The 16,227-nt window shown below is 45.7% G+C and overlaps 1 protein-coding gene across 9 annotated transcripts in view; it reads right to left on the minus strand.

Moving 5' to 3' along the window:
• The window catches only part of TLE1 (TLE family member 1, transcriptional corepressor), a 92,490-nt gene that overhangs the window by 11,545 nt on the left and 64,718 nt on the right, over positions 1-16,227 (minus strand). For all 9 annotated transcript variants that reach the window (XM_021065298.2, XM_005660179.4, XM_003480540.5 and 6 more), the window contains 3 exons: positions 14,916-15,060; positions 13,708-13,898; positions 12,222-12,298 (listed from right to left, as the gene is read on the minus strand). In XM_021065298.2, the coding sequence (XP_020920957.1) occupies positions 12,222-12,298; positions 13,708-13,898; positions 14,916-15,060 (413 nt within the window). The remainder of the gene's footprint in view (positions 1-12,221; positions 12,299-13,707; positions 13,899-14,915; positions 15,061-16,227) is intronic.

Consider the following 16,227-nt stretch of genomic DNA (forward strand, 5'->3'; position numbering starts at 1 on the left):
CTGGCTTGCAAATAAAACATATGCAATTATTTTCTTTCTAAAAAAAAATATCGAATATATGAAAAGACTTTTAAAAGAATTTCCCCTTCCCTCTACCAAAAGATATGTAATCTCCTGGTAAACTGGTTCCAATAATGAATATAAAATGGCTATTTGGCCCAAATCCTTAACATTACTCTTCATATGAATTACTGACTACACACAATGGGAACCACACCAAATGTCCTAGGAAATGAATATACATAAAAAACCACCACAGTTCAAAGCCTGTATGTCACCAAACCACTAAATCTCCTATTTTTTTTAAGTATAGTTGGTATTTGTTTGTTTGTTTATTTATTGTGTTTTTTCTCCTTTTCTATTTATTTATTTATTGTGGTTTTGTTTTTTTTTTCTCCTTTTCTAGGGCCGCTCCCACGGCATATGGAGGTTCCTAGGCTAGGGGTCGAATCAGAGCTGTAGCCACTGGCCTATACCAGAGCCATAGCGATGCGGGATGCGAGGCGCGTCTGCGACCTACATCACAGCTCACAGCAATGCTGGATCCTTAACACACTGAGCAAGGCCAGGGATCGAACCTGCAACCTCATGGTTCCTAGTCGGATTCGTTAACCACTGCGCCATGACGGGAACTCCTATAGTTGGTATTTAATATTACATAAGGTACAGGTGTATAACAGTGACTCACGATTTTTTTTTGTCTTCTGTCTTTTTAGGGCTGTACCCGAGGCATATGGAAGTTCCCAGGCTAGGGACTGAATTGGAGCTGTTTCAGCTGGCCTACACCACAGCCAGAGCAACACAGGATCTGAGCCATGTCTGTGACCTACACCACAGCTCATGGCAACACCAGATCCTTAACCCACTGAGCAAAGCCAGGGATTGAACTCATGTCCTTATGGATACTAGTCGGGTTTGTTAACTACTGAGCCACAATGGGAACGTTGCGATTCAATTTTTAAAGGTTATTATACTCCATTTACAGTAATAAAATATTGGCTATATTCCCTGTGTTGCACAATATATCCTTGCACCTTATTTTACACAAAGTAGTTTATACTTCTTAATCTCCTACCCCTATATTGCCCCTCCCTCTTCTCTTCTCCCCCAGGTAACCAGTAGTTTGTTATTTTCATCTGCAAATCTGTTTCTTTTTTGTGATTAAATCTCCTATTTTTTTATGTCACAGTATCCTTTGATATCCTTAGTAACGTATCAAGCCCACATGATATTTATTTATTTATTTTTGTCTTTTTTTTTTTTTTTTTTTTTTTTTTAGGGCTGCACATGATATTTAAACATACATACATTATAGTTAGTTGAACCTACGCCATTTATTTGGAGTTGGAATCAAATAGGATCGTATCAGTGTCCTGGGTTTAAGGAGTTCCTGCTGTGGCACAGTAGGTTAGGAATCCCATCCACAGGATTCAGGATCCTACGACTCGGATTCAATCCCTGGCCCAGGAACTTACAAATGTTGCAGCTGCAGCCATAAAATTAAAAGAAAAAAAAAAAAAAAAGACTGGGGTTTAAGTCTATTCACATTCTAGGAGAACTCTTCAAGGTCCAGAAGCAAGTTACATGACTCAGATACCAGGCACCATGACCTGGGTCTGAGAATAACAAGCAAATAACGAGATGGAGCTGGAGAAAATGACCACTAAATGTTCATAAAATAAAACAATCAAATGGAATGTCTTTTCTGAAAATGGTGGTTGACGTGGGGAGAGAGCTTGCCTCTTAAAGCTTTCTGTGCTGTGAGAATAACAGCAGATGTAAATTATGTTAGTTATTCCATTTGCCATAAATCAAGGTGGGCACCTCCAGGTAGGCAGTCTCCATCAGATCCCCTTTTAGCAATTCCAGATTTTTATTGGAAGAAAACGTTATCTTGCTTCAATTGAAACCCTTCTTATTACAGAGTTAAATGTTCCAGATTAAAATAGATGCACAGAGGACAGACGGAGAGCTGTATGCTTGCCTCTGGAAGAGCCCCACCTCTCTCCCAGGTGTCCTCGTCTTTAAACTGCACAGGAGGTCTGTGATCATCACACTGAGGTGGTTTAAAATTGATTCACAGTACAGCGAACTGCTGCCAGAAGCTGTGAACATTCATCTGTCCCAGGGGAAACCCATATGGATGTTAATACATCAGTCACAGGGGGCCTTGGAGGAAGCTGGCGCTGCCCGCTGTGCTGGAGAGCCTCATCAAATGAACAAACCCGAAAGAGGCAAAAGGCTTTGGGGTGGGTAGAGAGGGGCTCACAGAGAGACTGATGGGAAGGGACAACCAGGGGAGCAAAGGAGACAGCCTGGAGTCACTTATTCACCTATCCGCCTCCAGGAACAACAGAATGTCTTTGAGAAAAGGATACCTACCTTGATAGTGACCATGTTAAAGAGATTCCAGAAGGACACTTACCCTCTTGACTGACTGAAGAACTAGGAAAAGTAAGATCAACCAGGAGGGGGAAATTATAAACAGATAATGTACGTTCATAAATAGCTATCAAGACTGAATTGAGAGAGAGACTGCCACAAAAGAATGCATATGGCATGGCTGCATTTACAGGCAGGATTCACCTCTGGTATCAGAAGTCAGGGTGGTGGTTCCCCTTGGCAAGTGGAAGGGGGATGGGGGGGTTTCTTGGGTGGCTCTGGGTGCAGAGTCACGGGGCTATACATGCACTTTGCTCATGTATACCACAATGTGAAAAGCTTAGATTTATGTGTGTATTCAAGAAAAAAGCAACAGGAGGGCTTCCGACCAATGAACACAGTAGATTAGGTCACAGCCAGGGTGAAAGCCTAGACTCTGGCATTAAAGGGACCTGAAATGCGGGGCCGGGGTTCATGGCCCCACTGACTATGGTCTCTTAACTACCTGTGGCTTATAATACGTCTGTTTCCTGATTGACGAGATAGAAAAAAAAAATAAAATATAAGGGTGGCAGGGGTTGTTGTAAGGATTAAAAGAGACAGCAGCTGCAAAAGTGCAAAACAGTTACACTATGCTCGACACCTGCAAGGGCCTTCGGGAAATGACAGCATCGTTATGAAACACCCGTGACTTAAAAAGAGGAAAGTGAGGCTAGGCTGAATCCAGGGCTCTTATCTCGACCAGTGGACAAGTGTGAGGGCCAGGAATGCGGAAAGGGAGGACAGTGCAAGGAAGCAGCCAGGAAAACACGAGGCAATGATGCGGCCAGGAAAATCAGCAAGTTCATAAATCTTAAAGGCGAGGTGGGGAGATAGCACCAGGCAAAGGGGAGCAGAGGACGTTCGGAGAGGCTTGGGACAAAGTGTGGGGCAGAAAGGAAGAGCCCCTCAGGCTCTGGTTAGCGGCTGCCCACTCGCCTCCTGGAGCCTCAGAAAGCTGAGTCCCCAACCACTACCTCGGCTGCTCGAATCAACTCCAGATCAGGAGCTAATTCTGAGATCTGGTGGCAGAAGTGAGGGGAATAAAGCCCCCTGGACATCACAGATTTATTTTTTTTTTGTCTTTTTGCCATTTCTTGGGCCGCTCCCGGGGCATATGGAGGTTCCCAGGCTAGGGGTCTAATCGGAGCTGTAGCTGCCAGCCTACGCCAGAGCCACAGCAACGCAGGGATCCGAGCCGCGTCTGCAGCCTACACCACAGCTCACGGCAACGCCGGAACCTTGACCCACTGAGCAAGGGCAGGGATCGAACCCGCAACCTCATGGTTCCTAGTCGGATTCGTTAACCACTGCGCCACGACGGGAACTCCAACATCACAGATTTAAAAACTGAATGAAATCAAACTCCTTTGGAGCAGGGCACACAGCAAAAGTGAAGGAACTCAGAGTTGCCACAGGCGCTGCCAACGGGGAATCAGGACAGAGTTGCTGGGAATCAGGTTGTCCTTCCCTAGCAGAGAGGCTCCTGCTAATAAAACCATGCTGTGTTCTCTGGCCAAAGGAAAACAGGTGTTCAGAGGTGCTGGCTTTCTGGAAACAGGTCTGGCAGTGGCAAGACCCAGCAAGCAGTAACGAGGAAGCAAGGACCCAGGAGATAACGGCTGAGGCCAAGGCCCCGCTGCCTGTGGACCTGGCCCTTTCAATGGAAAATTTCTTGCCATACAACCAGGTATGCAAAAGAATTCTGCTCACATCAAAACCTTCACTCGCTCTTCAAGCAGTCAGTGAGCCCTTCACGACTGAGTGTCAAGGAGCCTTGGTTCCTGTGACCGTCTTGTCTCCTCAACTCGCAGCCGCCGGAACAGGCCAATCCCCTAAAATATCGCATGCTGTCACATCTTCACAGTGCACACAAACTGTTCCCTCCTGCGGAGAACAGTGCCGCCTCCTCCTCAGCGCATGTCACTTCTTCCCTTCCTCCTTCCCTCAGGCAGCCTGCATAACCCCCCAGGCTGAATGAATCCTTTCCAGGGCCTTGGCTTATCCTATAAATTGGAATCATGCTGAGGACTTCTGCCCACGTTTACATCTGTCTGTCTCATTCCCTGGTCCTCCGGGAACAGGTGGGATGACTTCGCCCGCAAGCATACAGTGGGCCCTCAGTAAATGAATCCAAATGCCCTATATTGCTATTTGCTATCGAATGACAATAGATTAAGGTGTGAGAGGTTGTTCCATCAAGGCGAGGACAGTCAGCTCCAAGAAGGTGGGGATCCTCTCGCCACCAGGGATCTGCCAGCTGATGTTCCGAAGTTGTCCTACCAGATTAGCCAGTCGTCCTGGCTAATAGGTAGTACCAAGCTTCCCAAGGAGGGAAAGCAGTCCCCAGAGACTCGGAACTGGCCACCGGCAAAACAAAGACAAAGAGAGCAATGGTAATCACGAAATTCACAGCCCTTCCCCAGCAGCAGGGCCCAGCGGACGCTGGACCTCCTCAGACACCATCTGCAGTAGAAGCAGCTGTGAGTCACATGTGACAAGCTGGCTCCTTGAGCCCGGGTGCTGAAGAACATATAGGACAGTCCTGGAAGTGAGGAGACCCAGATGAGGTTTCAGTTTAATCACTAATAAGATGTAGGGACCATATGGAACTTATTCGGGCCTCAGTTCCCTATTTTTATAACATGCCCTGATGAAACGTACCCTGTAAATGTGACTGCTGAGGCAGGGGGTAAATGAAATCGTGTGGCACAGTCCACGCAGAAAAATACGAAGCATAATAGAGACGCAACCTTTGGTTCTCATGTCACAGGGGCAGCTCGCCGCCGCTTATTATTTAGAGAGGAGAGGAAGCAGTACAGGAGACAGTAACTGATCCAACTCTGCTCGAAAGTAGGAGGTCAGGCCAAGCACAGAAGCGGGGCTCTAACCTTTACCGTAGCTTCCACTACCTTTGACACTCTCACTGCAAGAGGGTCACAGGAGTGCGATGGAGTCACCTACCCTACACAGAACGAGAACACCAGGCGTGTCAGCATCTTCCCTGTGCTTCCTTACGGAGCCCTGGGCGGAGGACTGGGGCATCTAGCTCACTTTAAGTCAAATGAGAATAATATGAACCTAAGATTTTGGAGGATACTCTCAGCCTCAAGAACTAGTGCAGTGAAGGTGGTGGCTGGGGTGCTATGATGTGGAGTCATAAGAAAATCAGAGCCATATTATTCAAAGATTTCAGGGGAAAAAGGGTCTTCGGGTGCATCACCTACTTAGGGCAAAATGTCTTTCTTTGCCAATATAACAAGCTTTACCTTTAACATGTTTTAGGGTCTGCACATCTAACCCATAACCTCTGAGAAGTCCTTGACTTCTTCCACAGGACTTTTCCAGTTTGACTTCCAGGCATCCTCCCAAATAGCAAACCTGCAGATCAAGGCGCAAGCCCTGCCCTATGTGAAGACAGCAGTTCTACATCAACGAAGGGCTTTGGTAACAAATTACAAGCTGAGGACTTCAAAGCATTAAGACAGGAGACTTTGTTTGTTTCCTTATTTAGGTGAATACACGGCTATTCTCATTTTTTAACAATGCAGATACAGAACTTCTTAGAATAGTTAGGAGAAAGAAAATTACTAAACAAAGCAAACAAGAAGAGACGGCCTAGCTGATACACTAGAAGGTTCCCTGGCCAAAGTCGGCATTTACGATTCTGATCTCTAGGCCCTACTTTCTCTATAAATTAAATGTTTCCAAATTGTAAACATACTGGGCAGCAACAGGGCTCCTATGCAGGACAAAGGTACAAACCGAGAAATGCCTGGATGAAAAGTACGACAAAGGTAAATCTGAAATATGGCCACTTCAAAGCTCAATTCAAAAATCCTAGCAAAGGAACAAACCACGACAGGCAAGCAGTATTTATCTGAGCAAGAAAAAGACAAACTGCACTTACACCTGGTAAGCTGAAAGCCATTTCTGAAGAGGTGAGGGACGAGAGAGAGAGAGACGTAAAGGGAGGGACAATTGTGCAACAGCTAAACATAAGTCACATGAACAGAAGGGCCTCTCACCTCAATATAATCCTAAGAAATTAGCCTCACATTCCAGACCTTCAAAAGGTAGAAAAACAGAAGTCAAACCAAAACCCACATGGTGATAACATCACACAAAACCAGCATGTTACTTTTAGCACTTAACAGACCGAAAAACACCCAAATATCAGAACAAGTAAAGAGGATGCTGAATTAATTTTCAAATCCACTAAATAGACCAACAGTGGAATCTAGTCATGGTCAACAGAGAAATGAGAAGCAAAATCAGGCGGGGGGCGGGGCGGCAGGGGTGGCCCCTGAGATACGCCTTCTCGGGCAGAAGCCAGGAATGCCTCTGTTCACTGCTGCAAAACATGTTTTCCTAAGAGGCAATTTTACCCAAATGTAGCTTAGCTTTTCTCTTCTCTTTAGGCTCCAACTCCAAAAAGGCAGTTTAAAGATTTATTTAAACACTAAACAAGTGGGTGGAAGATTTCTCAATTACATGTCTGGCATTAAAACACAGGGTGAAGGAATCTGGAACTTAGCTGGAATCTTAAGCCAAGCTATTATTAGTGTGAATTACGACTGACCTCTAGGTGCTACTATACGAGGCAGGTAGAGCTCGGCCCCCAGGAATTTATGGAGAGAAAAAGTGGTGCCAAGGGACTAGGAACACACCTTGAGGGGAGGGTGGTGCAAAGCACAACAAAGATGTCAATCTGTCTAAACCTCAGGATGCTCTTTTTTTTTTTTAATCAGTGATCTCCACAGAATTCAGGGAATATATTTCCTGAAACTGAAGTAGAGCTTGAATAAAGTTGACCAAACAATAGCAATTAAATTTCACCTTGAGGGTTTGGAAACACAGTCAGGGTTACAGCTTCTAAGTCAGCACTACCCATCTCTAAAATGCAAACTGTAACTTCCTTTGGAAAGAGGATGAGTCACAGGGTCTTACACAATCCTGGGCTCATCTTCCACCCATCAACGAAGCAAATATTCATTCACTGGGAATCAGTGCTCAAGGGAACTTTAGAAGCTTCAGTTCTAGTGGGGAAGAAGCAGATAGAAGTAGGACCTGTACACATGATCACAACTCAAGGCTAAAGTGCTATAAAATGTCCGTGGAGAGGGATCACATGTGGGAAGGAGAGGGGTCACAGGTGGGAAAGCATCAGCAAAGGCTGCATGAAGGAGCAAACAGCTGAATGGTCTTCTTTCTTTCTTTTCTTAAAAATTATTAAAGTATGGTTGATTTACAATGTCGTGCCAATTTCTGCTGTACAGCTCAGTGACCCAATCACACACACACACACACACACACACACACACACACACACACACATTCCTTCTCTTATATTACCTTCTATCATGGTCTATCTCAAGAGACTGGATATAGTTCCCTGTATATAGTAGGACCTCATTGCTTATCCATCCTAAATGCAATCATTTGTATCTACTAACCCCAAACTCCCAGTCCATCTCACTCCCTCCCTTCTCCCCCTTGGCAACCGCAAATCTGTTCTCCACGTCTGTGAGTCTGTTTCTGTTCTGGAGACTGGTTCCTTTGCACTAAAATAGATTCCACATATAAGTGATTTATTTAAACATGCATTTGTCTTTTCTGACTTTGAGGTGGTCTTTGAAGGACAGAAAATATTTCCCCAGGAAGAGGTGAAGACTGGTGAGAAGGGAAGTTGCTCCAGGTGGAAGGAGGAGAACTCTTCATGGAATAGGGGGTTGTCCCACTTGGCCAGAGCATAAGATGCGAAGAATATAGGATATGAGGCTGGAAAAACAGGTTGAGGCTACCTTATCAGAGGGGCTACCTTGGAGTTTATATGCACCTTTTGAAGATTTCTGAGTAAGAAACAGACCAGATCAGATAACTATTTCATAAACGGAAAACTCACTTAGTATCTCCATGAGGATTTTAACAAATAAGAAGACTGAGTAAAAATGGGAGTTATACAAGGAAGAATCAAAGGCTAAAGTTTGGGCCCAGATGTTGTACAGAACAGGGATGATGCCTTGAACAAAAAGAAGCTATGAGAAGTTAGAAATGAGGGAGAGAAAAATGTCCAGGTTGACATTCTCACCATTCTGTACACATTTTTTGGCGTTTCACCAAAAAATGTGCACAGAATGGTGAGAATGTCATCTTGTTCTAGGTCACTTTGATAAAAACAATGGAAGGCCACAGGGCCTTTGCATATGCCGGTTCCTTTACCTAGAGGCTTATGCCCTATCCCTACAGATTTACTGCAGCACATAAAACACTTTGAGAATCCTCCCATGACCCTCCAGATGAGATCAGTCCTCCACAGGGTTTCACAAAACAGTACTCCTCTGTTATAGCTCTTATCTCCATTATGATTATACATTTATTTTTGTGATTACTTGATTAATGCTGCACTCTATCCTAGGCTGTGAACTCCCAATAGGATTCTCTATGCCTATACAGCAGATCTCAATGAAATGTGCGGAAGAGAGAACAGGAGGGAGGTAACTGACCAGACTGTGGTGGGCAGATGGCGTGGGAACCGGAAATCACATCCAATGGAGACAGGGCTGAAGCAATGGCCATATTCAGCCAGAAGAGATGCCTGGTGGCCAGATGGTGGTCCCCAAAGATCTGAAGAGCTGTCTGTCCATGGATTAATGGCACACTGTGTGGTCTTAGCGGGTGGGAAAGAACAGGACTGAGGGGTAAAAGTTCCAGGGAGAGACTGGAAGAGTCTTCACACAGCCAGGGAGCAACTCTGTTTTACCCAGAGTGGCTCTGGGCAGCAGGTTGTCCCCACCACTAGGTGCTGCGGCTGAGGCGCACAGCCACTTGGTGAGAATCTTGAACCACAGTTGAGCAGTCACACGAGAGGCAAGCACTTTGAAGGTAGGTCCCTCCAGCCCCAGCTGAACTCTCCTGGCTGGGCTATACCACTCTTCTCACACCCTCATCCGTCTGCCCGTGAACCCTCAAGCTCCTTATCTGCCGGGAAGCCAGTGACCCTTCTGCCTGCAACAGCCCACCTTCCCCTCCCACTCTGCCTAGTGGGCTTACTCCTTTCAGCACAAGCAGCAGCTTTCTGCATATCTACCCTCCCCCAAGAAAGTCCTTCCCTTCCTAACTTTGGTCCCTCTTTACTTGTCTGCCTATCACCTGCTGCTCTGCCTTCACAGCACTCAGCATTTGTCACAAACTTAACTCAAGTATTTACTCTTCCTTTCATATTTCCCTGGCATCAGTAGCCACTCCCAGCCCCCAAAGCTGGGAAGATGAACATTGTCTTTCCTGGAGCATGCCTGGCACCTAACAGTTTTTTGTCAAACATCCATGAAGAGCCTCCAGCTGCCCTTCCCAATTATTATTTCAATTGGTTTTTCTCAGAGAACGATGCTTGCAAAACCGTTACCACCTTGTTCACCCTAGCCTGGACATGCTCACTTATAAAGAGTAAGTGTCGAGAAACTTTTACACAGCAACTCAGAGTCAATTCACAACTGCTGACTCTTGTAATAAAAAAACTGGGACTTGTATTTTCCATCTTTCCCCTCCCATTTGTCTGTGTTTGTCTATTAAGAGAGTATCAATCTTTGTCATATTGGGAAAAACCGGTCTGTCATCATAGCTGGTTTGAGAAGCACTGCCTCAGGTAGTATAACTTTACCAAACGATGAGAACAGAAAGTCCTCTCATCCTAATTAACGGATTAATATGGGGACTAAGGCTGCATAGCCCAGATCCCAGACAATAGGCAAGTTCATTTTTCCCTCTGATAACAATTAATTCCATCTTCCTTCCCAATTAACTCGAGCTTCCTCCTGTAATATGACTCATCTCAAACTTGAAAGGGAATCCAAAAAAATTATTTTAACTGTTTAGAGAGCAGTGAGACCTCGGATCCACAGACCATAGGAAAGCACTGTCACAGGTGAGTCTTACAACTTCACCTCTCTGCCCACTGTCCCTGGGCACAATGGATCCTACCTTATGTAGCTGTGAACACAAAGATCCAAGGTGCTCACAAGTCAAGGATGATGGTAGTACTATCATTCACTGAAGGTGTAAACTTCACGTCTAACTGCATTTTTAACACATATACAAACTATTAGGAATTGAGTCTGAGTTAACCCTCCCCTACACACCAGCCTTCAAGACCAGCACTGTAGCTCTCAGCTCTGCCCACCACACCCCAAATGACTCACATTTCACATTCAGGGTGGGGACCTTGGCAGCTGGACAACCCCCACAGCTCTGACTCCTCAATCTGGCTTTCACTAATGGTTAATTGAACTTGGCCTTGTCTACTATTTCCCTGAAGATTCATCCATTATTATTACTTACTACCATTTCTCTTAACATTACTAGTTTGCCCTTTATCCACTCACTGTATAGTAGGACACACAACAGCAAGCCACAATGTCAGCAACCACAGGTGACAAATACCCACAAGTGGGGCATTCCAGTCTGGACAATGGGGGACATTTCCAAGAAAAATAACACAGTAGTCCACGGTATTCAATCAGAAGAGATCCACCAGCTGAGAAAGTATTGCAACAGTGTTCGGCTTCTCAATCCTGGTCTTCCCTGGGTTTAGATATCACCATGAATTCTTAACATCTCTACTAGTTCACAGTATAAACCAAAGCTTCATTTCACCATGAATCAAATTCCCATGAAATAGAGCAGGAAAAGAGGAGCAATGGGAATCTGCTTTTTAAAAGCAGGGGACAGGGGAAGGAATTCCATCTTGCCTCATTCTATTGGTTTGTTTAAAGCAAGGCTACTACAATGAAAACCACATGAGGATGACCAGATAGTTGAATGGACCACTCAAAATAGTGCAAGATGCAACAGATAAGTAATAACTGAAAGCAACCACTCAAAGGTGGAGGGATAAGCAAAACAAACAAACAAACAAACAAACCTGAAGACCTGTGACATGTATCTTTATATGTGGAAAAATCAACAAATTGGAACAGGCTTTATTCCCTGTCATCTTCTAGCCTAAGGAGAGACAGAGTATTTGCTGAGAAGTTAAGACAGACCCTCGAATTTCAAGTTTGTACAGAAAGTGAGGACTCAACGAATTCTTTGAAATCATGCTTCTAATTACTAATATTATGGAAAACAGGTGATTTTAAGTGACCCCAGAAGAATAACCAACAGGGCTGTTCAAATTTTGAATGTTCTCTTGCCCTTTAACCTATCTCTTTTGCTTCCCCACCAAAGCCATGCTGCACTTTGTAATCCCAGATCTCTCAGAGGAAGGCACTCACCAAAACTTTACTTGGGGGTCAACCTCTGATGCTGGCATCCAACAGAACCTACCTTTCACATAACCCTTGGTTCCACCAAAATAAGGAAAAGTTAGCAATGAGCTGGATTAAAGAGACAATGTGATTCACACTTCTGAGATTTTTGTGACAGCTTATTGTCCACCACAGCATTCAGTGGAGTATCTCCAGTGGCTACCCTCTAACTAAATGGCAAAGCAGAGCAGCTTTCTGAGGAAGGATCAAGTGAGGAGGGCCAGCCACCCCGGGTTTATACCTCCCTCCTCGTCCCTGTCTCCAACACCTTCTCTGCAGAAATCACGAAATGCATGAGATCACCCACAGTGAGAAGACAGAGACATGACACCTACCAGGTGCCTATTTATAGAAAGTGTTAACACTCCTCAGGAAAAGACACTAGAAATCTCCTTGGAAACACCCAAGCCCATGTTCCCTTTGGAATTCTAGTCTGCCGCTACCCATGACTAAGTAAGCGCCTTTAAAACAAAACTAAGGCATTAAGGTACTTACGGCTTCCCCCCTGGGATTCCTGCCAGGTTTGGAGGAATTGTAGGTACGCGCATGTGAGGGGGAGGATCAAACCCAACCTGGAAACAAAAGAAAGCATCGCATACTCAGTTTATGCAGGGTAGGCACTTTGTGACATCTCTGAAGACTTGGCACTAGAAACTCAGAAATCCCCAAAGCAACAGAAACAGGAACATGTGCTAGCATTTTTTTCAAAAGAAAAAATTACAATGGGTGAGGTAACAGAGCCACCTCTAAACAGCACAAGACACACTTCTTTTGGGGGAGGAAGGAAGGCTTGTGATCTATCTGTGCACTGAGAACCAGCCTCCCATGGTAAATTCGCCCTATGGACTTAGGATGTCCTGCCCATCCAAACAAGTACAAAGAGCAATATGCTGTCAGCCTGAGGACAACCTGACGATCACCTTCGGCACTATTGACATTTTAGGCCAGGTATTTCTCGGTTGGGGGCAGGATAATTAGCAGCATCCCTGGCCTCTACCCTTTAAGTGCCACTAGTACCACCCCTGTTCAGAGAAACAGAAGTGTCTTCTGATAGTACCAGATGTCCCTAGGGGGAAAAATTACCCCCAGTTTCACACATGGATTCTCTATTTTGTGCACCTTAACGAAGGTACCTAGTCCTTCAGCTACCCGTTTGGCTTTAAACAATCCTGCTGCCCACTGCACAGTCTTTCCTACTAACACAATATAAGAGAAAAAAAGGTAAACTTCAATATTACCCCAAATTAGTGGAGGTCGTGAAGGAGGGAGAGGAAAGAAATGCAAGGGACAGATTTCAAAGAACCCACAGAAATGATTCAGGAACTTCCATGTGCTATCAGTTATAATCTAGTCCCTTTTCCTGGTACAATCACGGACTAGTCAGTCAATTTTCCCTTCACGGTCTCTCTTCCTGGTCAAACACAAGGCCATCTACACACTGGGAGAAGGCAGGACAAGGAGAACCTGCCCCACTGTTTCAGTCCCTTTGTGATTCCCCCTGGTGAACTGAAATCACTTCTTAAACCTGAGCCACACTATTGGATTTAAAGAATAATATAAGCATGGAAAGAGAAAATTACGGCTTCTCAAATATTTTTTCCTAAGAATTAAGGAGGAGGAGAAAAAAAAAAAAAAAAAAAAAAAAAACCAAGAAACGAATGAAAAGGCTTCTGTGAGCTACTTGAGTCATTTCATCGCCTTCCAAAAAAAAAGTCTACTTCGGTGGGAGAAAACCAGATGTCCCTGAACCGCCGAAGCAGCTCCTAAACACTGCCTTTTTTCATCCACAAAAACAGTCAAACAAAACGCATTTGGCCTCAGCTTAATGAAGCGGCATGTTGATGAAGGCGGACAAGAGGGAGGCGGGTGCGGTGGGGACAGTGGGTCTTTGTCAGCAGGTTGGGAGCTGCCTACCACTGCCGCTGCCGCCGCAGCTCCCGCCCGCGCCCACCCTCGCCCCGGCCATCCCTGTCGTCCCTACCATCGGAGAGCGCCCGTAGGCGACCACAGCAGCGGCGGCGGCGGCTGCGCTCATCTGTGGTGACATGTTGTGGAGGCTGGCGTAGGCGGCGCTGGGGCTGGTCAGCTCGCCGTTCATGCCCGCGTGGGGCACCATCCCGAAGGGCGCGGGGTACGGGCCGGGCACCGCCAGGGGCGTCCTCAGGCCGGCTGCTGCAAGGAAGCACAAGCAGCTGTGACTTACCTAGGTTCAGGTCCAAGCCTGACCAATGCCAGGGTCCTCTCCAGCGCCCATCATTATAGGAAAGGAGGGAAGGCTGGGGTGGTATCCCTTCCAGTTCCTCCATAGGATCCCTTCTTCCCATAGAAATGAATTCATCTCCAGGGAAGAATGGACCCCAAGAGAAGCACTGCCCATGCACTTCCTCCTTGGTTGGAACACTTGGCAACACTGGGAGGGAAGGCAGTTTTAAGCAGTATCAGTGTACCCAATTCACAGAAGGCAAACTGAGGCACAAGTACCACCTAATGATGTGACTTGAAGGAAGGTACTCTTGATAAAATCCGAGATGTCTCCTTGAGCTCAAGGTTTCCATTCCCTGTTAACAACTCCAAATGAGAACCTGATCCTGGATTTATGTGAACCAGAGCGCAGCTTTAGGAGAATATTCTGGGGCCTCTTTTCCCCTGGGCCCAGGGTGTTACGTTTTTCCTTTCCCAGGGAGGAAGATAAAGTTAAAAGTTATGAGTTTATTCAGGGGCTGGAGGCGCCTCAGGGAAACCCTCCCAATTTCTACTGAAGGAGAGACCACTGACTCCTAAGGGATGTACCAGCAGAATGCTAGCCAACGAAAGCAAGCAAGAAGCATACTTGAGCTGGCCAGACCGGCTGTTTCAGTCAATATTAGCAAACTCAGACACACAATGATAGTTTGGTAAGGAGCTTACATGCGGAATAATTATCAGAAACTTTATTGAAGTCCCTGGGATTTGGATTATTTGGAAATGAAAGAAAAGCCAAATGTAAACAGTCGGAGACTGAACAGAGTGCAGCTGCTGAAACCCAAGGACAAACATCTGTTTCTTATCATGGCTTTTCGGAGATAGGAAAGAGGGAGGCGGGCAGAAAGTGCATTTCATATTCATGGGGAAACAACATCATGAGACAACAGATGAATCAAGTCGGAAAGGGGGAACACAAAACACAGCACACAAGAGGTGATGCCCTACCAGCCTGGTTAACGAGGGGGTCCATGGTTGGAGGCTTGCCGAGGCCTGGACGGAGTCCTGGAGTGGCACTGGTGCCCGGCGTTGGCATGTCACTCCGAGGCGTCGGTGTGCTGGATTTCAGAACAGGCGTGCTGGCTTTTTCATGCTGGTATCATTAAACAAATTAAATGAGTATTATTTTTAATCCAAGCCATATTACACAATTTATCACAACAGCAGCTGGGACACTGGGCACCTTCTAGCTACTCCCTCAGCCAATTTTCATAAATCCACACAATGTTGACAGCATTAACTTGTGAGCGAGAAATGTTGACCTTTCCTCTTCCTGCCAGAATTAAAACTCTAGCTAGAGACACAGAACATGATCACACTCCTTCCTCCGCAGATTTTATTTTAAAAAGTATTTTTCCATCAGGCTTGTGGACTTTGGATCTAGGCCAAGTGGGAATGATGACCACCCCAAGGAAAGTTCCCGGTCACTCAGAAATGAATACCCCAGTCATTCAGACTATCTGAGGGAAGACTCCCTTTCTACCCTTGCCTTTTAGCGGCAGTGGGATTGAGAGTAACAGTAGAGACAGCGGGCCATCAATTTGATGAGAAGCAAGCTAGTATCTCACAGGCAAAAGCCCTAGGACTGGTCCTATCATTTTGAGAGATGTACCTAAAAAAAATAATTCTTTGGCATTAAGCAGCACCACCCACTTGCCTAATATAAACAGTATGGAGCCAGAGTCCTCATCATGGCTCAGTGGAAACAAACATGACTAGTATCCATGAGGAGGCAGGTTCGATCTCTGGCCTCGCTCAGTGGATTAAGGATCTAGCATTGCCATGAGCTGTGGTATAAGTCGCAGACATGGTTTGGATTTGGCGTTGCTGTGGTGTAGGCCAGTGGCTACAGCTCCGATTCGACCCCTACCCTGGGGACCTCCGTGGGCCATGGGTGCAGTCCTTCAAAAAAAAAAAAAAAAAAAAAAACAAACAAACAAATATGTGTGGACCCACTGGTTCAGAGGCCCTTAGGAGTCAAGATAGTAACAGGGTTGCAGGGCATCTTCTGCATCTCAACACTTAATGTCCTTTTTTTTTTTTTTTTTTTTTTGCTTTTTAGGCTGCACCCACAGCATATGGAGGTTCCCTGGCTAGGGGTTCAATCGGAGCTGTAGCCGCCGGCCTATGCCACAGCCACAGAAATGCCAGATCCAAGTTGTGCTTGCAACCTATACCACAGCTCCTGGCAGCGCCGGATCTTTAACCCCCTGAGGGAGGCCAGGGATTGAACATGCAACCTCATGGTTCCTAGTCGGAT

Source organism: Sus scrofa, chromosome 1, assembly GCF_054392235.1.
Source record: "Sus scrofa isolate SSC_HxYL_T2T_F1_AM1 chromosome 1, Sscrofa_HxYL_maternal_Yorkshire_Landrace_v2.0, whole genome shotgun sequence".
Classification (NCBI taxonomy): domain Eukaryota; kingdom Metazoa; phylum Chordata; class Mammalia; order Artiodactyla; family Suidae; genus Sus; species Sus scrofa.